The sequence below is a fragment of the Mandrillus leucophaeus genome, unplaced genomic scaffold (assembly GCF_000951045.1).
Source record: "Mandrillus leucophaeus isolate KB7577 unplaced genomic scaffold, Mleu.le_1.0 Scaffold68, whole genome shotgun sequence".
Taxonomy (NCBI): domain Eukaryota; kingdom Metazoa; phylum Chordata; class Mammalia; order Primates; family Cercopithecidae; genus Mandrillus; species Mandrillus leucophaeus.
In genome coordinates, this window is record NW_012107363.1 from 411908 (window position 1) to 436217 (window position 24310).

General features: G+C 47.9%; 1 protein-coding gene across 3 annotated transcripts in view; it reads right to left on the reverse strand.

Annotated features, from left to right (window-relative positions):
* CRMP1 (collapsin response mediator protein 1) overlaps positions 1-24310 on the reverse strand; it is a 74426-nt gene that overhangs the window by 47386 nt on the left and 2730 nt on the right. Inside the window, exons 1-2 of one of the 3 annotated variants that reach the window (XM_012002134.1) lie at positions 24030-24310; positions 3847-3935 (exon numbers count right to left, since the gene is read on the reverse strand). In XM_012002134.1, coding sequence (XP_011857524.1) covers positions 3847-3935; positions 24030-24050 — 110 coding nt within the window. In that variant the 5' untranslated portion in view covers positions 24051-24310. Of the gene's footprint in view, positions 1-3846; positions 3936-6994; positions 7016-24029 lie in introns of those variants that run through there. The other 2 variants (XM_012002135.1, XM_012002133.1) reach the window with 2 other exon arrangements.

Below are 24310 nucleotides of genomic sequence, written 5' to 3' on the forward strand. Positions count from 1 at the left end.
GGCCAACAAGTACTCTGATGAGAGGTTCTTTTATTTATTTTTGAGACAGGATCTCTGTCAGTCAGGCTGGAGTAGAGTAGTGCACGTCATGGCTCACTGCAGCCTCACTTGCTGGGCTCAAAGCGATCCTCCCGCCTCAACCTCCCAAGTAGCTGGAACTACGGGCATGTATACCACCATGCCCAGCTAATTTTGTTTTTTATTTTTTTGTAGAGATGGGATCTCCCTATGTTGCCCAGGCTGATCTGGAACTCCTGAGCTCAAGGGGTCCTCCTGCCTTGGCTTCCCAAAGTGTTTGAGCAAACATGCCTGGCTTTTCTTTCTTTCTTTCTTTTTTTTTTTAAAGAAATAGCACATTTCCTGAGCAGCCTGGTTGGCCACAGTCCTAAGATGCTTAATGTTCAACAATGAGTGCCATCTCTGCAGCCAGAGGCTCTTTCTTACCAGGCACAATCATAGCCTCTTAACAAACCCTCTCTGGTCTCCCGCCAGCAGCCCTGTGAGGTAGGAGGTATTCCCATTTTGCAAAAGAGGACAACACAACTCAGAGAGGTGTAGTGACTCATCCAAAGCCACCCAGCAAGTCAGTGATGGGCCTGGATTTAAGCCCAGGTCTACTCAAGACTAAGATCAGAGCTCTGACCAGCGGGCTTTACTGCTGCCCTGCTTCCCGTATATAGAAGCCAGATTCTCCCTGAACTGGGATTAAACTAAACGGGACTCACTGAATGGTGCTCAATAGCAACGTGCTTGAAAGGGAAAGAGGAGACAGGAAGCTCAGCTCAGTGAATGAGACAGATGCCCCTCCCCCAACACCATCACCCCACAGTGCAGAAGAAACTCTCAACCACCGGCACCTGATTCACCAAGGCTAAGTGAATTAAATGGAAACCCCGATGAATCATAATCCAATGAATCACGACAGCTGAGTGGCTCTTAACAAAACTTGGCAAATGGCCACAAAATTAAAGGATTCTTGGGGTTTAATTAAAGTGGAGGAGAATAATTGTGCCTCTGCGTGCCAGGTGGTCCCTGGGGTGAGCACAGCTGGTCCCTGGCTCTTCCACACCTACCCTTCTCCGCCTGCAGGATGCACATTCAGAAGAAACACCCGAGGGCCGTGTGAGGCCTCGGTCACTGTCACTCGCTCAGCTTCACAAGGCCAGAGGAGAACTGCTGACACTCAGAGAGCTTGTCAGCAACGGATTCAAGTAAAAGGGGTTTACGACCAAGAGGGGCTGACAGATAATGAATTTAGGGAAACTGCATATTTCCTCAACAGCCAGGTTAGCCGGAGTCCTAGGATTCTTGATGTTCATACATACAGCAGGCACTTAATGAATGCAGCTCAACCCATGGCCACTTGCTCCATCTGTATACCCCCTGGGATTGCAGGCCCTCTACAAGGGGGCCTGGCCCGGGAAGGACGGGCGTGGATGTGGTCAGATCAAAGCAGCAGGTGGTGTGTGGGAGCAGGGAGCCCACGAGATCATTCTAAGGGTCATTTTACCTTTCAGGCTCCAGAAGCCCAAAACCCCCACACAAAGGGGTGCTCCCTCGGAGTTGCTTTCTCTATATCTAAGCCATGGTTGAGTTAGAAAACCTCATTTTTTGACGCATCCTGACACCCTTCCCCACCCCCCATCTGCCTTCCTAACCATTCGGGATCCAGGTGCCCTGCAGCTGACAGGAGCATCCTCACCACCTGATGGCCAACATTCATTTGTTTATGCTTTCTCTGAATTGGCGCTCCAGGACCTACTCCGCAGGCCTGGTGCTGGGCCCCAGGGTGGGGGCCACGAGGCAAGGCCCTGGTCAAGGAGCAATGCAGTGTGACGAGGGCTGCAACAGACAGCAGCTCACGGGCTCTGGGGACGGAGGGATGCACCCCACACCATCTTGGGGTCAAGGAAGGCTTCCTGGAGGAGGAGTCACATGAGCTGGGCCCACAAGGACAAACAAGAGATGAGGGGAAGGCACAGGGGCAGGGAGAAAAGGCGTTCCAGGCAGGGGACTGATGGGTGCAAGGCTCTGAGGTGACAGCAGCCTGGCAAGTCCTGTGAGTCCCAAGTTTTCATTATGGCCAGAAGAGTAAGCAAGGAATGAAGCCAGAGGAGGGGAGGCCCGAGCTGGACTTGAAATGGTCAAAGTTTAGGACTACAACTGGGGGGTGAGCTAGGGGGAGGCAGGGAGGGCTCAACTGTTCTGGGTACCCCTCTTCGCTGGGTGATTTGCATATGTAGTCTCTTTCAATGCCCCCAATACTCCACAGCCCCTTTCCCCCAGCCTCCTCCTCCTCCTCCTGCATCATCATACCCAAAGCCCACACGAGCCCCAGGATGATTCTGTTAATGGTATCAATCCCTTTCTGCCTTCCCCTAGCTCCAATTCCCCTCTGCCTTTCCTTCTTGTGCCAACCACTCATGCTGGATCCTGAAACAGTGTCCTTCTCTCCTCTTCCAGATTTCAAGGGAAGAGGCTGAGCACCCAGCAAATCCAGGGTACAACTCACAGAAGGAGAACTGTACCGATCCTCACCCACCAGTAAAATGTTAAGGCCAGCCGGGCGCGGTGGCTCACACCTGTAATCCCAGCACTTCGGGAGGCTGAGGCAGGTGGATCACGAGATCAGGAGATCGAGACCATCTTGGCCAACACGGTGAAACCCCATCTCTACTAAAATACAAAAAATTAGCCGGGCATGGTGGTGCATGCCTGTAGTCCCAGCTACTCAGGAGGCTGAGGCAGGGGAGTTGATTGAACCCGGGGGGCGGAGGTTGTATGTAGTGAGCTGAGATTGCACCACTGCACTCCAGCCTGGGCAACAGAGTGAGACTCTGTCTCAAAAAAAAAAAAAAAAAAAAAAAAAAAAAAAGGAAGGCCACCTACAGACCCCTGCTTGGCATTATGGACAGAATTTTGTCTCCCAAAATTTATGTTGAAGCCCCAGCCCACCCCCATGGGACTACCTTTGGAGACGGGGCCTTTAAGGAGGTGATTAAGGTTGAATGAGGCCACAAGAGTGGGGCCAGAATCCAACAAGACTGGTGTCCTTAGGAGAAGAGCCCCCAGGAGCGTGCACACACACAGAAAGGGCCCGAGGACAGCTAGAAGGTGGTGTCTGCAAGCCAAGGACAGACGCCTCAGGAAGAACCAACCCTGATGGCCGCTTGATCTGGGACTTCCAGCCTCCAGAACTGTGAGAAATAAACTGCAGCTATTTAAACCACCCAGCCTGTGGCATTCTGTTCCGGCAGCCAGAGCTGGCTAAGACACCTGGGTTGTCGTAAGCAGGACTGAAGAGGGAGCCAATGAGAAGAAAGTAAAGGAAACTCCAGCCCCAACATCCATCTTTTCTTTAAGTGCCAAGGCCGGGCTTGGAAGCCACACATTCCTCCTTCCTCCCTGCTCCCCTCAACCCAATTCCAGAAACTGTGGGTAGGTGGAAGGAAGAGCTGTGAATTCAGTTGTCTTAGGGTGGAATCCGGGCCTTGACCCTAACTCACCCCATCATATGGGGCCAGGTACCCAGACTCATTGGCCTGCTGCCTCCAAAACCACAAAACAGGAAACATGTCTGCATTTTGCAGCTTTTGTGTGAGCATTGCATGAGAGGAGCTGCCTCAGCTATGTGGCAGGGAGCCTAGCCCAGGGGGGCACCTGAGAAATGCCAGCCCCTTGTCCACCCACAGTGTGCACCTCCCCCAACCTCTGTGAGGTCTCTACCCCTGAAATACAGGTACACAGCCCTGTCATTCTAGGGCAGAATGCCAGCCTTCCGTTCCATCTAAGGCCAGGCAGCCTGGCGACACAGGTTTCTTAAAAGGTCTGTTTTGATCAACCCACTTGATAAGTCCATCCTCCAGGTAGACGTCAGCATAAAGGGACTGGTCATCGTTGATGATCCGTCCACCTTTGATGAGGAGTCGGTCACTCTGCAAAGCAAGGCAAAGTATTAAGGTTCCTTGGAGAAAAGCCAGGAGAAATTTTTTTCTTTTTAATTTCTAATGAAAGAATTATCAAATATTTTCAAAAGTAAAGGCATTGAACTTCCCCCATCCCAGATCCATCACCAGCTTCAATACTTCTCTATCCAACACTTCCCGTTCTCCTTTCACCTTTCTCCCCTCTCACTTTGTTTTGTTTTTGCTGAGATGTTTTAAAACAAAGTCCAAGCACTGCATCTTTCCACCTAGAAATACTTTACTAGATCTCTCTCACTGCTAACCCACTTCCCGTTTGCCCCGAGAAATGAGTGTGGGCAGCAAGATGCACTTTTTTTTTTTTTTTCTAAACAGGAAAGGGGTAAAGACTTTTTAAAGAAACAAAACCAGAATCCATTATCCCAACGAACCCAATTAATTTAATAGCTTCCCTATCAGTCAATAATCAGGCCCTGTTCAATGTTCCTTGATTGACTCATGGATGTCTTTTTGTAGTTGGAAGGTTTGAATCAAGAGCCATACCAGACCCCATAGCACACCTGCCTCATCATCTCGGCAGTCTCTGTCGGCATCTGCACTGGCCCCTCCTCCCTTTTGAATGTCATTCATTTGTTGAAGAAACTGGGTCATTTGTAGAACAGGGAGTTATCAAGGTATTATTACATATGATAATGATCAACTGAGAGACATTTTAAAAGATAGTGAAGAGACTAAAAACCCCACTTTCCCAGTATAACTCCCGGTTGACATTCTGATGTCTCCCCACCCTTTTTCCTCTGTTTTCTTCCCCACAGTGCACACATCTGCTCACTCATCCAAGCACCGATCAGCTACCAACTGATGCTCTGAGTGCCAGAGGAGACCAGGCATAGAGCTGGAATCTGCTTTCCGGGGTTGACAGATGGAGAGACAGATGTTTATCAAGTCATAGGGTATGTGGGGTTGAAGAGGAGAAGACTGGGGACCTGCCATGGAAGCCAAGCAAAAGCGCTGCCAACCTTATCTGGGGGGTTGGGCAGAGAAAGCGCAGACCCAGAAAATAAGTCTAAAAAACAATCTATTTGTATTTCCTATATCTACACTCTGTATGACTATAGATAGATAAATGGATGTGTCATTAGAGGAAGGCGGATAAACACACACACACACAAACAGGACTGTATGAATATGTCTATATAAATATTCATGTATTCAGATGATGTTCTCCAAAGGGCGTTTTCAATCCCCCAGCCTATCCTAAGGGCACAGACCTAGGCTTTCAACCCTCTTCTATTTGTCAATACCATTCCAGAATGGAACTCAGCCATAAACATGTTTATGCATAAACACAAACAAAGCTTCACCATATGGAGTGTTCCGGGCGGAGGGAATGATATGCAAGTCAGAAACCAGAATATTATGGGAACCAAAAAGAACACAATTCTGTCCTTCCTGCATTTTACCATAATCACATCCCAACTTGCCGCACATTCTTCATGACTATGTATATATATACATATACTTTTTTTTCTTTTTTTTGAGACGGAGTCTCCCTCTGTCGCCCAGGCTGGAGTGCAGTGGCACGATCTTGGAGACAGGGCCTTTGGCGTGAACCTCCACCTCCTGGGTTCACGCCATTCTCCTGCCTCAGCCTCCTGAGTAGCTGGGACTACAGGGACCCGCCACCATGCCCGGCTAATTTTTTGTAGTTTTAGTAGAGACGGGGTTTCATCGTGTTAGCCAGGATGGTCTTGATCTCCCCACCTCATGATCTGCCTGCCTCAGCCTCCCAAAGTGCTGGGATTAATTACAGGCGTGAGCCACTGCGCCTGACCCCCCCGCTTCATGACTATATTTTTAAAATAATCATAAAATATTCCATCTTAGGGATACATAATAAATTGTTTAATAATTCCCCCATTGTTGGTTACTGAAGTTATTTTCTGGTTTTTACAGTGATATGTATTGCTGCAAAAAACATTTTTGTGCATAAAACTCCTTCCTTAGTTTGAATGATTTGTTAGGCAAGGCTCTCAGAAGCTTAACAACTGGGGCAAACGACATAAACCTTATTTACAGCGCTTGATAAAGATGACCAAACTCCTTTCCAAAAGGAGTGCCCCATTCTTTGCATGAAAACACTAAGCACTCTTTTTTATTATTAATGTTTGTTAATTTGTGTTCCTTTTCTTTTTTCTTTTCTTCAAGACAGAGTCTTGCTCTATCACCCAGGCTGGAGTAAAGTGGCATGATCATAGCTCATTGCATCGGGGGGTGGAGCTTGCAGTAAGCCGAGATGGTGCCACTGCACTCCAGCGAGCGCAGAGCGAGACTCCGTCTCAAAAAAAAAAAAAAAGTAAACTGACAAGAACAACCCACAGTAGGTGGTGCTCTGATAGCAGAGCCTCACTCAAGAACCTGGAGGCAAGTGGTGCATCTGGGAGGTGGTTCCAGGGACTGCAGGGAGGGTATCCTGTTCAATAGAGTGCATATTGACCTGGCTAGCACTGTGGGCAACTAGAGCTTGATCTTGCAAAGGCCATCTGAGGAAGTGTACAGAAGGCACTTCAGTGTTCCCCTGGACCAGGTCCCATGGTCTTATAGCATCCGCCACAATGCCCTGCAAGCCCAGAGAAGAAGAGTTTAACCCAAACTAAGGAATCAGAAACACATCATGCAGTTAGCTGCCCAAAGCTTCTTGCATCAGAATCATATTTCCCTCAGAGTGAAAGCCACGGGCAGCGAGACCCCAGTTCATCTGGAGTCCCAGGATCCTGGCAGTCTTCCTGCTCCTACTTCCTTTGGGCCCTGCTTGATGTTACTTATCTGAGTGCTGTCCCCTCAACTTGCCCCGTTTGGGACAACACACGCCACCACCCCACCAGCTGACCCTACATCCCTTACCCGTTTTATGTATTCATAGTACTTACAGCACATCTGGCAGACTATGTATTTCTAGGTCTGTCTAAAATGTGACTTGCCGCACCGGAATCACAGCTTTGGCGTGTTACCCCATTGGCTGTGCGGGACACAACTCCCCAGGGACGCATGACACGGGTGTTGGTGGGGACGGCACTGCCTGGAGTTTGCATAGTAAACTTGTCTTTACTAGACCGTGAGCTCCACGGAGGCAACGGACTTTGTTTTCTTCACTGCTGCCTCTCTGGCATCTTGGACACAGCCAGGCTGGCTGTCTGGGTGACTGAACTGATTCCTGACAGATGAATGGGTGAAGATGGAGAGAAAGACGTCACAGCTGGGAGTGGAGGAAAAGCAGTGTGACAAGGCACATCCTGTTCTTCAGCAGGAGGGTCTCTGGAGGAAGATGCTTCAAGGTAAGTTGCTCCTAGGCCCCACGACCTATCTGTATCCTAAAAGAGATGTGTGCATCCCCAGGGAGGAAACTCACCAAGCCTCTTGATGGCATTCCAGGACCAATGGGAAAAAGAGGCCCGGGCTCTGCACATCCAGGAAGCACCCACAAGCTGGCGTGCATGTTTCTCCGGCTCCAGAACAGGAAACATAAGTCACCAGCAGCTGGTGCATGGCTTCCGGAACACGGCCACCCTGCAGGCACCCGTCTGCCTTGTCACATTTAATAGGGGGCTTTTCAGGCTCAGCCTGGAAGGTGGCATTTTAATGCACTGTGTGCCAGAAGATTGGCCCAACCTGCTATGCTCTTCCTAGAATCACATGGTGGAGCTCGTGTTCAAATCCACTCCCTCCCCAACTACCACCACCAGACACTGCAAGCAGGGGCGCCCAGGGCTCCAAGCCCTTAGTGTCTCTCAGGTGCTGGTCTACTTCCGAAAAAAAAAAGCCCATAGGAAGCCAAGCGCTGATTCAACCTCTTCATGTTCTTTCTTAAAATTAGTAGTTCCTTTGCCTCTTAAACAAGCATTTTCAAAGCCATGTGCTTCAGAACCCAAGCTCAGAGAGACTTTAGTAGGTACGGGCCCAGACAGGGGTTCCCCGGTGCCGTGAGTTTAGAAATCTCTAGGTTAAAGCTGGGTGCGGTGGCTCACGCCTGTAATCCCAGCACTTTGGGAGGCTGAGGCAGGCGGATCACAAGGTCAGGAGATTGAGATCCAGACCATCCTGGCTAACATGGTGAAACTCCATCTCTACTAAAAATACAAAAAATTAGCTGGGCGTGGTGGCGCACGCCTATAGTCGCAGGTACTTGGAAGGCTGAGGCAGGAGAATGGCGTGAACCCGGGAGGCGGAGTTTGCAGTGAGCCGAGATCGCGCCACTGCACTCCAGCCTGGGTGATAGTTAGACTCCGCCCTCCCACCCCCACCAAAAAAAAAAAAAAAGAAATCTGTGGGTTAAACGGAAGCAATGATGTCTTTATGACAGAACTTTTCAGATCCTTGCCTCTGCTGATATTTGATATGGATATTCCAGAGGAGAATTGAGTTGATATCTTTTCCAAACTCAGGTCCCTTTGTGGTGTGGAAAATCTGAAGAGATACTTTCCCACAGAAGAGACTGTGGGAAACGGGCTTTGAAGGAGTTACGCGCTTTGTGGCCATGTGCACTGAACGGTCCGTGCGGAATGTTAGGTCTGATTCCACCTCGCATGGAAATGAGCTCCACAGACAGGTGTGACCTCCAAGTTCACACAACTAGTAAGGGTGCAGCCTAGAGCCAAGGGTTCCTAATGGCCTGTCCAGCATTCCAGCCACCAAGCCACGCTTCTGTCCCATGTCTAAACATTCTCAAACTCTAGAATCCATGACACCTCATAAAAAGATAGAACTTAGAATACCCCCCACAAGTTCTAAGATCAACGGGCCTTGCCTTCTAAGGCTGCCTTTCTCATGCAGGAAATACGAGTGCACAGAACTGTATACCAAAAAATGTAAATGTTACATAATGTATGTTTTTTAAATTAATAATACCAAATTCACACACTTACAAAAAAAAGTACCAGTGCTGTCTGTTGCCTCTCACACGATTACTGTGAGGGGAAAACAGCAGATGTGAAAAATGGTATGCTCTGCATAAAAATTATTATGTAAAAACTAGGCTGGATGCAGTGGCTCACACCTATAATCCCAGCACTTTGGGAGGCTGAGATGGGTGGATCACCTGAGGTTAGGAGTTTGAGACCAGCCTGGTCAACATGATGAAACCCTGTCTCTACTAAAAATGCAAAAATTACCTGGGCATGGTGGCGGGCACCTGTAATCCCAGCTACTCAGGAGGCTGAGGCAGGAGAATTGCTTGAACCCAGGAGGTGGAGGTTGCAGTGAGCTGAGATCGCGCCTCTGCAGTCCAGCCTGGGCAACAGAGCGAGACTCCATCTCAAAAAAAAATTATTACGTATAAACCTTGAAGAAATAAAGATTTCATTAAAAACTCAGCCAAAGTCTAACAGCTGAATTGATTAGCTCGGGCATGTCAGAGATGCCAGTTCCTTCCACGGCGACAGCAGTGACCTAAAGCAAATCATGTTCTTGTGTCAGCACCGCTTAAAAGCAAAACGTCCATACTGAGAGGTGGGTTTGGATCCTGACTCCACTTATTATCCACGTGATTTACCAAGCCTCCGTTTCCTCGTCTATAAGATTGGGATACCAAGCCCAACTAATTTTTGCATTTTTAGTAGAGACGGGGTTTCACCATTATTGGCCAGGCTGGTCTCAAACTCCTAACCTCAGGTGATCCACCCACCTCGGCCTCCCAAAGGCTCCTCTGGGCTCTGCGTCCTAGAAGTGTATTTGAAGTGCTTCCTGAGCCCAGGTCTGGCAGGTGAACAGCTCATTGTTCATTCTCTGTCCTTTTCTGTGGCTAGAACTCCACACTATAAATCGTTGTTTAAGGATGGGTGTAAGCAACTTAAATGCAGCTTGTGTCCTCAAGGGGTGCTCAGGCCAGTGAGGGACGCTGAATCAACAGCTGGCCTTTGCCCCCAGTGTGGGAAGTGCAGAGGGCCACAGAGCACAGAGGCAGCCTCTACATCAACCCTGCTAAGGGGAAAAGCATTTCCTCTGAGCTTGGAGGCTGAGTAGGTATTAGCCACACAGCAAAGGCAAAAACAGATCCCGAGAGAGGGAAGCACACGGTGTATTAGTCCGTCCTCACAATGCCATAAGGAAATGCCTGAGACTGGGTAATTTATAAAGAAAAGAAAAGATAATTGGCTCATGGTTCTGCAGGCTGTACAGGAAGCACTGTGCTGGCATCTGCTCGGCTTCTGGGGAGGCCTCAGGAAACTTACAATCATGGCGGAAGGCAAAATGGGGGGTGGGGGGTGAGCACCTCACGTGGCCGAGCAGGAAGAAGAGAGAGAGTGGGGAGGTGCCACACTTTTAAATAACAAGATCTTCTGAGAACTCACTCACTATCACGAGAACAGCACCAAAGGGGGAAATCCACCCCAACGATTCAATCACCTCCCTCCAGACCCCACCTCCAATACTGTGCACTACAATTCGACCCGAGATTTGGGTGGGGACACAGATCCAGACCATATTCCATGGGGAAAGACACAGAAGTCAGAAGCAGCCTGGCATGCCTGGGGGTCTGTAAGTGGTTTCCTTTGGCTGAAGGGTGACCTCAAAGCGGGGAATGTGGAAACGATTGCAGAAGCCAGATCTCAGGGACCCCAGTGCCGTGTGTACAGGGGAGTCTGGGCTCCGTGGTGAAGGTCATGGAGGGGTTTTCATCGGGGAGGAACCAGAACATAGAAATGTTTCCAAGACAAGACATCGCATGAGCGCTGGGTGGAAATGGGAGAAGTGGGAGAAATCGTCTTTATCTTCTCCTCAAAGCTGGGATTCCTCAGTAAGAACATGTGGCAGCCAAGTTTGCAACAGGTATCAAAGGCCTTAACAATGTTCATGTCCTTTGACCCATAAATTTAGTGCTGGGAATTCGTCCTCCAGAAAATGTCCAAAACAGGGTCAAACAATGACACACAAAGATGTGATCCAGAATTAATTACAATGGTATAACCACACCAGTAATGAGGTATCATTCAGCTACTACAGCTACTAAAATATTTTCCAGGAAGTTTTAAGCACGAACAAAAGTGCTAGATAATAAAATGTAAGGAGAAAATGCAAACTACAAAATTCTCTGTTAGGAATGCAAAAGGAAGTGGATCTGGAGTAATTGGCTTCCCCTACGGAGACTTTGGGGTCCACCCCCATGATCTAACTGCCAGTATAATGCACAGCCCTCTCCCAATGCACAGCCCTCCCCCAGTGTGCCCATCTCTCATTGAGGTGGACACCCCTTCATGGCCGGGGGAGTTCTGCGTATTTCATCTCTATATCCTCAGGAACCAGCCAGGAACCTTACACAGTGTTTAGCAGATGTTTGCTGGGCAGGAGGGGAAGAGGGAGGCAACAGACAAGAGGCAAGGGAAGGAGAAAGTAGAAAGAGAAAGTTTGAAAAGACAGAGGGAGTGCAAAGGAGAGAAAAGGAAGATGAGATTTAAAAAAAAAAAGGATAAAGAGGAAATGAGCCGGGCGCGGTGGCTCACGCCTGTAATCCCAGCACTTTGGGAGGCCGAGGCGGGCGGATCACAAGGTCAGGAGATCGAGACCATGGTGAAACCCCGTCTCTACTAAAAATACAAAAAATGAGCCGGGCGCGGTGACGGGCGCCTGTAGTTCCAGCTACTCGGGAGGCTGAGGCAGGAGAATGGCGTGAACCCAGGAGGCGGAGCTTGCAGTGAGCCAGGATCGCGCCACTGCACTCCAGCTTGGGCGACAGAGCGAGACTCCGTCTCAAAAAAAAAAAAAAAAAAAAAGAGGAAATGAAAGATGGAAGGAGGAGGAAAGAAAGGAGAGAACAGAGAAACAAAGGGAGAAAAGCATAGATGGACATATAATAAATCTCTCTTTTCTGCTTTTCAAATTCCTGAAAACCTAACCCCACTGACTGGGAGAGAAGTCTGGCAAGTGCAAAGCCTGCACACTACAGATGATGCAGGAGGGCATCCTCATGAAGACTCTACCAAAACCCTGCTGGGCTGCAGCCGTGTTTCTACTGCCAAATAGCTCATGAGTCAGAGGAGCAGCCAGGCAGGAGAAAGGGATTCTTCTCCAAACCTACTGTTATCTCCCATCCAGCCCCCACTGGGAGGACAGAGCTGACAGTGGCAGGACGCTTTTGTTCTTTTCACAAACATTAAGCATTAGGTTGAGCTCTGCTTACAAAAACTAGCCTTTAAAGCTTCAGGCATTTTTATCCATAGAACAAAAAAACAAACAGCAGCAACCGCAGTCAGCCTCAGCTCAGAGGGGAGGTTCTGGATGACAGTGAATTTTCTGCATCACTGTCTATTCCTGAGTGAGGCATTAAACCTCCACGGGTTCTGTTCTCCCTCCTGCAGAGTGGGAATAAATCTGTCATCTCCACCATGAAGGTGGCTGTCAGAAGGCATACAAAATCTATTAAGGTCTAGATTTTAGAAAAAAAAAGAGATGGGATGCTATTCTTATCCAATCAACCTTTATCCAAAAATCACTGGTTTAGCAACCTTGGCTATCTGGAAAATAGCAGAGAACCAAAGCTGTTATTACAGTGACAGAGAAAAGACTGTGGCTATGTCATCAAGGAGGGGAAAATTGAGCTGAGTTCCAAAATATAAATAGGAGTTCAGAAATCTGGAAAAATTGGGAGAGGAGAAAGGAAACATCCCAGCCAAATAAATATTAGATACAGAGACACCGTCTTCTGAAAGTTCCAGGTACTGTGGGTAGGTGAGGAACAGGTGGGGATTGGTGCTGTCCGCGGTCCTGAATTGACACTGGGCACAGAGACTGAGTTTTCTCCAAACCCTGACGCTGAAGACCCCTCAGCCCCCTGCCACATCCAACCTTGTAGTTTCTTACTGCTTTTCTTTCTCAGCTTCTTTAAAAAGTCTTGTTTCAGAAATTCTTCTTTTGGCCTTGCAGAGTCAAAATAATCATGATTTATGTTTCCAACTGGACATAGCTGGCTTCAAGTACTTCTCAGTGTTGGTAAATGAAGACCTGACACTACTTCCAATACTTTAATTCTTCCACCCCAGGAAGTTGGGGTGAGGGCAAGCAGCTCCCATGGCCCCCAACTGCTCCACTAGGGCAGTCATTGGAGTCATGAACAGGCGGGTGTCAACATAGGGTCTCAGAGGCCACACAAATTCAGATGAGGTTGCCTGATTCCTCAGTGGGAAGGGCAGGAAAGCTCAGGGTAACTAAAAGACCAGTCTCTTATGGAAAGATGAGGAAACCCTTTCTTTCCAAAGAGCAAGCAGAGAAATGAGCCTCAAAAAGATCAAGGGAGCCCATTTTGTAGAAATGTGCTTATCCAAGCATTGAATGCAGGGGGAACCGCTTTCTTTTAGAACAAAGGAAATGTCAAGGTGGGTTTTGAAAGTTTTTAGTCCTTTAAAACCACATACTCATGACATTGAGGCTGACATTCACCATTCAAAACTTCAAGATGATTGGTAGGCATACCCCCCTGCCACCCCCCACCCCCTGTCGAAAACTGACAGCATGACACCATGGCCCAGCTGGTCCTCAAAATGCCCTGGAATTGCCTGCTAAAAATTCCCTTCGGGGCTTTTATCAAGATATTCATTCACCAGATCTAGATTACAAGCTAGGAATTTATATTATTAACAAACATCCCCAGAAAATTTCAACACAGACCCTCTGTGGCAAGTCCTCACCCAAAGTGGGTGCAGTGCAGCCCCCTGCCCCGCTGACAGTGGGTGTGCTGCTCATGTGACCTGCTTTGGCTGGGGGTGCACCAGTCCGAGCACAAGCTTTGAGGGGCAGGTGGGTTCAGCTCTCCCTGACAGTCCACTCCCCGGCCATGAAAACCACAGGACCCAAGGAATGGCAGCCCCAAAATGACAGGATATGAGGAGCACACCTGACCCCAACAGAAGACTGAAGACAAATCAAGCTGAGCCCTGCTAAGCACCTACCACCCACAAACCCAATGCCACAAATAAATATTTGTTGCTGTAAGGCACAGGGTCTAGGGGGATGCTTGTTAGGCAGCATCATTGCATCAAAGCGAATTAATACATCGGAAAGGTTCTGTGTTGGGAGTCACAGGGTTTGCTGCATGAGAGGTTTTACAGCTCAAATACATCAAACTTCCATGGCTTGGTCCCTACCTTGAATAACCAGAGCCTTCTCCTTCAGCAAGCTCTCCGCTCTGGCCTCCCTGAAACGGCAAATGCTGCCATCCCATTCAGCTGCACACTCATATTTATTCACAGAAACCATCCATTTGCCTTTGATTTTGCCTCCGGGGACAGCCTGTCAGCCAGTGGCCCTTTGCCACACTATCCAGGCATGCAATCCACGAAGTGGCAACTGGTATAAGCCTGAATCTAATTAACACACATTCGTTCCCCCTCTCATGGATAGGGGACAGTGTGGCTTTCCCCGCTTCATGAATGGAGATACAGGTGGTCCCCATGGACTGCAGGATTTTTTTTTCCCGAGCTTATGCCTGTTTCCATGACAACTGCAGTTATAAGCGCACAATTTCAGATCCCATTGTACCAGCAGACTTTCAGGGAGCACTCCCTGATGGACTGAATATCTGATTTTAAAACAGCACTCCTCTGTCACAACCCCAAGAGTGGGCCTGCACGCTGCATGGGGAAAGATGATGCTAGCTGCATGTGTGATCGGTGACTTGACCCGTTTCTCTGTGTTCTGGTCTGTGCTTCTTGCTCTATAGAAAGAAATCTGGATAGAACTCCTTTGCCTTAAGAAGTGCACATTCCTTGAACTCATATTAAGGATCAGTTCTGCATTACATGGGTTTTCATTTTTAATTCTTAAATCACCTTAAAAGTGGGAATAAGTATGACAAGTGAGGAAACTCAGAAGTAATTTGCTCAAGGTCACACAGCCAAGAGATGGTACAGCAGCAAAGATTTGAACCGAATTCCACCTAGCACCTATACAGAGACCACCCCACCGCCTCTCGGTGGTGAGACTAGTACAGTGTTCTCTTCAGTGTACCTAGTTGATGCATCTGAGCCTCATTTCCCCCCTCTGTAAAACAGGGACAGGCAGCAATAGACTACACTTATCTGTTCAGTGTTTATCAAGTACATACTCCAGGCCTGGCACCTCCCCTGCCCTCTTGACACGATTATTGTGAATGTGGTCAAAAGTGGTTAAGGCAGATTAAAGGCTTCTGAAAACTGCAAAAGGCTTTCTAGGGGAAAGACATTACATGCAGAGACCTATCACCTAATAAACATTGCCGATGCCTCCTGGGAGCCAGGTACTTATATTTACTCTCCCACTGCATGCTCATTTAACAGAGGCGATGTTTGGACATGAATGCAGAGGTCAGACTGCACCTAACGACATGGGTGCAGAGGGCAGACTACCTAGGCTCTTATGTGGCCCCACACCTCCAAACTGTGTCACATGGGTTAGTTCACCTCTCTGTGCTTCTGTTTCCAACAAATGCAGAGGAAAATTTTGAATGTGAAATGAATTAACCCACGGATAGCACTTCACACAGTGCCTTATTTTTTTTTTTAATCCTTGCAATGTGGGGTAACAGATCTCATTAAAATGCTCAGTTCCATTTTCAGCTTCTGTCTAATCTGTCCCACCCCAAGCCTAACTCTTTTTTAGATCTTGTTGCATCTACTCTGGAACTGTTCTAATACCTACCTGCTAACTTTCACCTCCCAGTGCACTTGCCCCCAGTAAGCCCTCGCCCCATCTCCCTGCCACATATCTTGTCCGCTCCATATGATAGGCAGAGTGACCTTTCTGAAATGCAAATCCAACCGTGCGTCGCCTCTCCTCAAAATCCTTCACCAGCTTGTCCTCATCTGTAGGACAAAGCACACCTCCTAGGCTCTTCCTGGCCTGAGCCCTGCCCTCTCTTGGCTGCGCCCCACCACATCTATCTATGCACACCACACTCTGCCTCCCTAACTGCACCTTCACAACCTGTACCTTCGTCTATGGCCTCCCTGAAGCATGGATCTCTGGCCACATCTGCTCTGCTCATTGCTTTCCAACTCCTTAGTCACGTGCAATGTCTTGAGTCCAGGATCACAAGGTCACTCCTTGGAGTTCCCATAACATGAGGCTTGCATCTCTGGTCAGCATTGGTTCATGACACTCATTTTCCAGCTCATTTTAATGTATCTTATTTCCCCCATGAGACTGAAATTCTTGGCATCGGAGACGGCAGCTTATTCCCACATAGCTTCTTAGCAGGGTGATCTTTGGCAAGATACTTAATCTCTGTTGGCTTCAGTTTCCTCATCTATAAATGGAACCCATCAAAATACCTACCTCACAAGATTACTTGAAATAATATGTAAAAGCACCCAATACACTGAACACTGGCCTATGAAGTCTAACAATCTATGCCAAATGCTCTAACATTCTATGCCAAATGCTCACGCATTTGAGGACTCAGGAAAAAGCTTTGATTGCTTTTATCAGCTTCCCAGAGGAGTTGATGGCCTTAGAAAGCCTTTGAACTAGTTTAAGAGGTCCCCAGTAATTAAAGTTTTATTTGGATTGCTTTTTATTCTGCACATTCAGAAATAAAATATAGCAAAAAAGAAATGAGATCGAAGGAAAGGAAAATGAAACAAGGTAACGGAAAACCTAACACCGTATGCAGAAATCATGCTAGAGGAGGAATGAAGAACTGGAGTGGTGTTGGAAAAGAGAAGGTCCTAAGTAATGGAGAAACATCTTCCAGTGCCTCTAGGAATAGCAGTGTGGAAGAAGAAATTTGGGAAGATTCTGAGAACAAAAGTAGGGCACGAGGCAGAATCCCACTCTACATAAAGAGGAGCTTTCCAACAACAGAGCTGTACAAGAGTAAAGCAGGTTGCCATGTAAAGTGGTAATCTCCCTGTCTTTGGAGGTATGCAAAGAGAGCCTATTGGGAATTTCTGCACTGAGGGGAGAATGGCGGGGGCAGGGGAGAAGCAATAGACAGACAATTTTTCTTCCTCCTTAATTGTACAACACAAAATTTTACATAATTTAGAAGTTCCATTCAACCTTGAGGTTATAGAAATCAAACATTTGCTGAGATGTTATTAAACCTTAAGCCCTAAGGGTTTATGGATATGGTATGATTAAAAAATACATAATCTGGGGGCAGGTCTAAAATTTCCTCAAATAGCCACCTTTTTGCCGTATGCAATTCTGCATCAGATCCAATGAGTCTTCCCATGGAATTGACTCCAAGTTCAACACCAGGTCATTATTCAGTCAAGGCCTTGGGGAGAGGCGAAGATGTGCAATGTGATGATCCCGCTTGTGTATAAAAAGTACCTTTTGCAAAAGCTTCCTATTCCATGTGAAATGCAGTGAAGCCCATTACTAAACCAAATCTGCCCTCTCCCCATTGTGGAAACACCACTTCAGAGGCCCCCACACCTTTTCTCTTTGAGCTCCAAACTCCTCATGCCACCTTCTTCTCCTTCTACGTAGTAACTACCTTCATGTTAAATCCACAGATAGGGCCTTGTTAAGGAAGACTAAACACAGTTGTGGCTGAAACCTCATTCAGCAAGGAAGGCCACAATCTTGGCCCCATTCACTCACTCACACAGTGTGGCATCCCCACTGTGAATTCCCAGTCTTCCTGAGGGGCTCCTGAGGAGAATCAGACAATTCCCAGTCTTCCAAGTATCCTCGGTCAAGTGGAGCAGATAGATGTGAGCAACAAGCCAAGTTACTGGAATCAAAGTGCTCGCCACCCCCAGCCCAGGAGGAGGGATCCTCTATGGATAATGGGCACAGCTAATACAAAGGCAGAGGGCCACACATGGTGTGCCAGGTCAAGGAGAATGCTCTGGATGCCTGGGACACAGGCCCAGCGAAGGAGTGAGGAACTGCAACCTCATATAGCCACAAACGTTGCTTTCTTCCTTTTAGCTGCTTGCTCTTGTTTTCTAGACCAACTTCTCTATGAAGCATCCAAGATCCCACTCCACTTCCCAAACTACCAACACCAACTCAGAGTTGTTTCTTCTCAGAGCAAAGCTATGATTTGGTCATTACAGCTCTCTAGGGCAATGGTTCTCAACCTTACTGTATTCAGGACATACTTTCAAATCATATAAAATTTTGCAGCATTCTTGAAGGATTAAAGATCTAAAACTACACCAAGTATGTCTGCAACCATCCCCATGCCCTCCCACTACCATGTGACTGTGGCTGTCTTACAGGTCTATAGTAGCTGTGATTACACTTGGTTACTGTTCAGCACCATGGTGCTGTCCACTGCCCTCACCATGTTCTTTTATATGCCCTCAGGGCAAAGTCCTCTGGTGTCCCTCTTCCATGGCAAGAGCTGACTTTTACTTACAGCAAATTAGACTCTATTCAACATCTCTCTGCTTGTGAATACTCAGGGCTCCACCTGCGAGATGCTACAATAATTCATAAACTTGGTTGTAGTAAACATAAATTTTAAATGCTGATCAAAATTTAGCAGTACATCTGCAGAGAATTTTTTTTCAGTACACCACTGTGCTCACAGCACACAGGCTGAGAACCACTGGGTGTTGAAATAGCTTGCAATTTTCTGTCTTCTACCAATACCTTTTGTACATGGGCCCCTAATTTCTATCTTTGTCCCTTGCCTCTCACCCTCATTCCAATCTATTCCTTATTGTCCATTGAGACCCCTCAATTTGGAGCTTGCTCCCAAATCCAGTTCAACCTAAGAACCAATAGTGGGATTCTTCTTCCAACCCAATCCCTGTGCTTCCTGACCACCTCATCATCAGCTTCCACGAGTGTGTTTTAGCATCTTTCACATGTCTGGACTTTCACATTTAATCCTCACATCTCCTCCAGAAAGACTGACTTTGTGCTTCTCTCCCACTGATTTAGAGCTTGATCATACAACTTGCTTTGGCCAGTACACTGTCAGTAGCTGTGAAATATGCTATATTTGAGTACAAGTTCTTAAAGATATTTCAGGTTGCTGCCAATCTCTTATGCTTTTCTTCTCCTTCAGCCTGGGTCTCAAAGTGAGGAGATGCACAGAGCAGACTCACTACCCACCAGTAAACAGGACAAAGTTCCAGCCAACCCACAGCCCTCATGTAGCATGAGCAAAAAATAAGCGTATATTGTTGAGACCTTAGGTTGTGTGCTATGGAGCAAAGCTAATACACCATCCCACGGTAATAATAATAAGAGCTAACCCACATTGCATTTACTATGTGCAGGCAGTATTTTAAGCATCTTACACATATTAGGTCATTTAATTCTATGGGGAAAAAATCTTAGGAAATATCATTCTGATTTCCAAACATAAATCTGTACAGAGAAAACTGATGCATAGAAAGAATAAGTGACTTGTCCCAATTACACAGCTAGTAAGTAAAACAGCCAGGATTCAAAGCCAGATAGTCTGAGTTCAGAATCCACATTCCTACAAGCTGCTTTCATAGTAACAGCCTCTTACCTCAAGAACTTCCAGTGTCTTCCTATTAACCACGGAAGAAGATCAGAGTGGCCTAGAACTTGGAACTGAATTATCTAATCCAACCTCTCCCTGTCAAGAAAAGGAATCTGAGGCCCAAGGAGAGAAAGTGACTTGGTCAACATCAAATAACCCATTCATATCTGAGACACACTTAGAACCCACGTCTTATTTCTATCCCCTTGGGTGCATTCTGCCTGATTTCCAAAACCTTATAGAATCCCCCCATAGCCCCACCCATTCACATGTATTTCCAGTTCTGCATCCTCTGATTCAGTTGTGTGAAATATTCCACCCACCTTGCATGCCCTTCCCTTCCCTCCACCAATCAAGTCCCTTAACACATGGCTGATGTCATCCCCCAAACCCCAAGAAGTCACCTCTCATTCCTTCTGCCAGGGCTGAATCATCTCTTCTCTGAATTCCTCTGACACCTGTGCCCTGTTCTGCAGCCTGCCTCCCTCCCTCCCTCCCTCTCTTCCTCCTTCTCTCCCTCCCTTCCTTCGTTTCTTTCTCTTTCTTTCTTCTTCTTCTTTTTTTTTTTTTCTTTTTTTGAGAGAGTCTTGTTCTGTCACCCAGGCTGGAGTGCAGTGGCACAATCTCAGCTCACTGCAACCTCTGCCTCCCAGGTTCAAGCAATTCTCCTGCCTCAGCCTCCCGAGTAGCTGGGAGTACAGGTGCTCACCACCATGCCCAGCTAATTTTTGTATTTTTAGTAGAGACAGCGTTTCACCATGTTGGCCAGGCTGGTCTCAAACTCTTGACCTTAAGTGATCTGCCCACCTTGGCCTCCCAAAGTGCTGGAATTACAGGCACCCTTTAGTCTTTCTTAAGTTGTTTTATGTACATGCACTTTGTTACTTAGATGGCAAGATCATTAAAATCAGGGACACACACACACACACACATGCTTTCTCACCACACCTGCTGGTTAGCTACCATTCTGAATTTTCATTTCCTCAAAGACACAGCCTGAGTTTTCAGAACGGAGCTATGACCTGTTAAACATTTACTATGTGCCATGCACACTCATGTTCGTTGTATTGTGTGTGCTCCATGTATTCAGTCTTGGCCATGTTCATTAGAATAAATGGGCATTCAGGGTTAAGGTGGCATAGTTATGTCACTTTCACTTTTATGTCCCCTCTGAGACATTTTTAAGAACTTGATTTAAACAAAATAATGTTTTCCCTAAAAATGGTCCACCTCTCCCTCTCTGATCATGACCTTGACATCATGAAGGGTGTTTGCTTCTCTGCCCTGGATGACAGATGCTCAGAGTCAGTAGTGGATGACTAATCATGGCCACTCCAGTGTCCTCATCACTGGCACATTTGTTCTGTCCTTCCTTGATCCTCAGTCCTGCTATTTGACTTCCATCTGATTTCACCATATGCATGACAAATCACTGTGGACATCTCAAATCCTTTGTGCAAAAAGGCAGGGAATGAACTGGGTATCTATAGATAGGCTGAATGTCACCCTTGAGAAAAAGCATAATAGGCCTCACACGTTTTTTGTGTACTTGCAAATTAGAGCAACTATTCAGCCTGATGTGATTTTTACTTGATCTTTCTTTTCTGGTCATCTTCACTGTTTTATCAAACACACACACACACCCCCACACACAAACACATTTACACACCAAAGGCATACACTTACATTTACATACAGACACACACTGGCACTCACACACACAACTATGCACATACACACACACACACACACACACACACACACACAGGCAGTGGCTTTCCTAGCATGCAGACCAGCCCATCTACCCTCCCTGCTTGAACGTAAGCTCTCCTTCCTCCACTGGCCAATGAAGAACGTTTACAAGCCTCTGAATCTCTCTGAGCCTCAGTTTACTCTTTGGAAAAGAGGGATGATCTACCTAGGCTGCCTTTCTCACAGTACGATGCATAGAACTAGGTGAGAGGTAATGGCAATTGTGCTGAATGCTTGGACTAGAGCAAAAACACATGGGATCGGTACTCATGAAGCTTCATTTTTAACAATACTCTGTAATCATTATGGAGGACACTCCTTACTCCTCTCACAGCTGAGCAGGCCTCCCCTCTTCGGTGGCTCTATTAACAGCCAACAGCTTCTGCAGGGCTAGGAAGCCATGTGCCTTTGTTTGCTCAGAGCCACACCCAGGATACTCTACTCACTGCAGTGGGCACAAGAAGCCGCTTCAGCTAAGTTAATCCCCAACTGTGCCATTCATTAAAAGAAAAAAAAAAGCCACGCATGAAAGAGAGCTTTATAAATATTTCAAACAGTCCTTGCGGGCAGGAGCTAAGTATTTCCGCTTTTTCACTCTTCCATCTCTAACCGGCTACTATATTATCTCAGAAAAAGGCTGAGATGGAAAAAAGAGGAAGAAACCACCATCATCGTCAACATGAGCAGAACGATCAGCCTCCTTGCCTTTGCCCATGCTGTGCCCCTGCCTGTGATGCCCCTTCACCTCCCCCACTCTAGTTCCCACCTCTCCAGTCTCTGAACTCATTGGCAAAGCTACACCCTTATCCCCACTGTGTAGATGAGACAGCTGAGGCTCAGAGGGGCACAGGATGGTTCAGCAACAAGCAGGTGGGGACCTGGGGATGAAGCTGAGAGCTATGCCTGCTACCCCAGCACTTCTTCCCATGAACCACACTTGATCCTTTCTAAGCCCCCAGGCCTCTCCACAGGCCACACACCGTCGCTATCAGAAACATCTCATCTGCCTTCACGATTTGATCTAACTATGCAGAGGTTGCCCTGGGAAGCAGAGGGTGGGCTCTCCCAATGCCGTCTTTCCTTCAGTTTCTCCAGCACACCAACTCCTTTGCCTCTGGGGCCCCATGGGCTACACGAAGAACCCCTCCCTCCTCCTGTGCCCTCTGCCTCCCCTAGGACCAGGCTGAGTGTCCCTGCTGGGGCCTCCTTTGCCCCTCCGTGTGATACCTTTAACACTTCACTACCATTTCAGGCTGAAATGTCAGCCTTGGCTAAGCTCTAGAAGGACCAGGGCAAACCCATTCATCTCTTTCCCACTGTTCCTGGCACCCAGCACTGTGCCTGGCACGGCAGTCATTTGACAAACCCAGTCATTTGACAAACCCATTAACAGCCAATGGGTTTGCATTAACTTGTCAAATGACTACTATGGAACAGGTTAAGGTGCAGCCATTTGAAAAGCCACAGTGCTCACCCATTTGTTACATGGCATTTAAGGCAGGGATCTGGTTCCTGTCACAACATGTGTATGTGTGTTATTAGCAAAAGGTCCTCAGGAAGATCAAAGGCCCTACCGTGAAGCCCCATAGAAGTGGATCCTCTCTGATTTGTTGAAGGTTTTGATTTGTTTAACATCACAAACCCTTCTGGCTGATGTGAGCCAAATGAACACAAATGATCCTCATCAAGGCCCTCTTTCCCAGGAACTAAGCATAACTTACAGCCTCTCTCCTTCCCATGCTCATTGAAACCACCTTTAGAGGCTGCTGGAATCACTCATTTGATTTCTCTTTACGTACAAGTTGACTAATTGTTTTCACATGAAGAACTAAAGCAGCAAGACCTGTCAGCAGATCTGAAGCCCTTATCATGCACCTAGCACACTAAACGCTTTGGCAGGGTCACCTAGGATGTTCAGGAGTCCTGTGAAGGGGCCTACATTGTACAGCAGAGCACTGAGGTTCAGAGGCATCAGACACCCAGCTCCATCGGCTGGAAAAGCCAAGGCATCTCCACTCCAGAGGGTGAGAGCCAGTAGGCCCGGTGACCACTTCAGCTTAGCAGACTGGGACTGCACACCTTCTAAGGCAGCATCCCACAGACCTGCCTTGCAGGCCATCCTGTTAGGTTTCCACCTTGGAGACTGGGGACCTGAGAGCAGCAAAGACCTGCTGTGGGCACACAGCCTCAAACCAGAGCTCCTAACTCCTGAGTCACTGCATCACCCCTGACCCCATCACCTGCCTCAGTTCCCTTGGGAGGCAGGGTTAGAGGGTCCCAAGGCAGGGACTTGCTCAAATATCACCTGCCTTCTTCTCACATTGCCCAGGAGGGAGCAACCATACCTCTTCTGGTGATTCTCGACCAACTACAGTGTTTACAAATGGGCCACCTACACCTCTATGTCTCAGAGGGCAGAGCTGAGGGACGGAGAAGACGTGGTGACCACCTCTGGATGGGGGCTTGGCAGAGGCCTGCTGGCAACAGCTGAGGCTGGGCCCAGGAGGAATTTTCTAACTCAAGACTCGGCCCAGAGCTGGGGCAGATGCAGAACAGTGCCGGGGACACAGGGGGCCTGGGTTCCCTCCTGACCCTCTGGTGGAGGCCCTCAGCCCATGCTTCAGCCTCAGGGAGCTTTACATGGATAATGCCACCCGCAAAGCCTTGCTGCCCCGATTCAAAGAAATAGGCCTGCAATACAGGACAGGCCACTGGCAGGTGAGTGGAAGTGTCAAATCCCTCTGCCTACCCAAGGCTGCCCTCTGGCAGGTGCCCTGCGACTGTCCAGGAGCCTGAATTTTGCATAAATGAGCAGGCTCAGTCTCCAGTAGTCAAACCTCAGGAGTCACCCTGGAAGATTCCACCACGCCCAGAATCCCGCCTCCAGGCCCCGGGCTGCTCCTGCATACATGGGCTCCAGTGGTCCACATCCCTCAGGAACAGTCAGGCTCCACCTTGATGCCAGACAGGAACTGGCGCGGAGGGCCAGCTCCTGACCGCTGCGCCCTCAGCTCCCCACCCCGAGACAAAGCGTAAAGACGGGGGTTCCTTTGTTTCCGGCCACACCCAGGGACGCAGCCCTGCTGTTCTGCCTCCACTACCATCCCCACCCTCTCGCGGCCCAGCGTCGGCAGCATTAACCCTTCCCGGGCCGCAGCCGCCAGCGTCACCCCATTAGGTTATTTTTAGC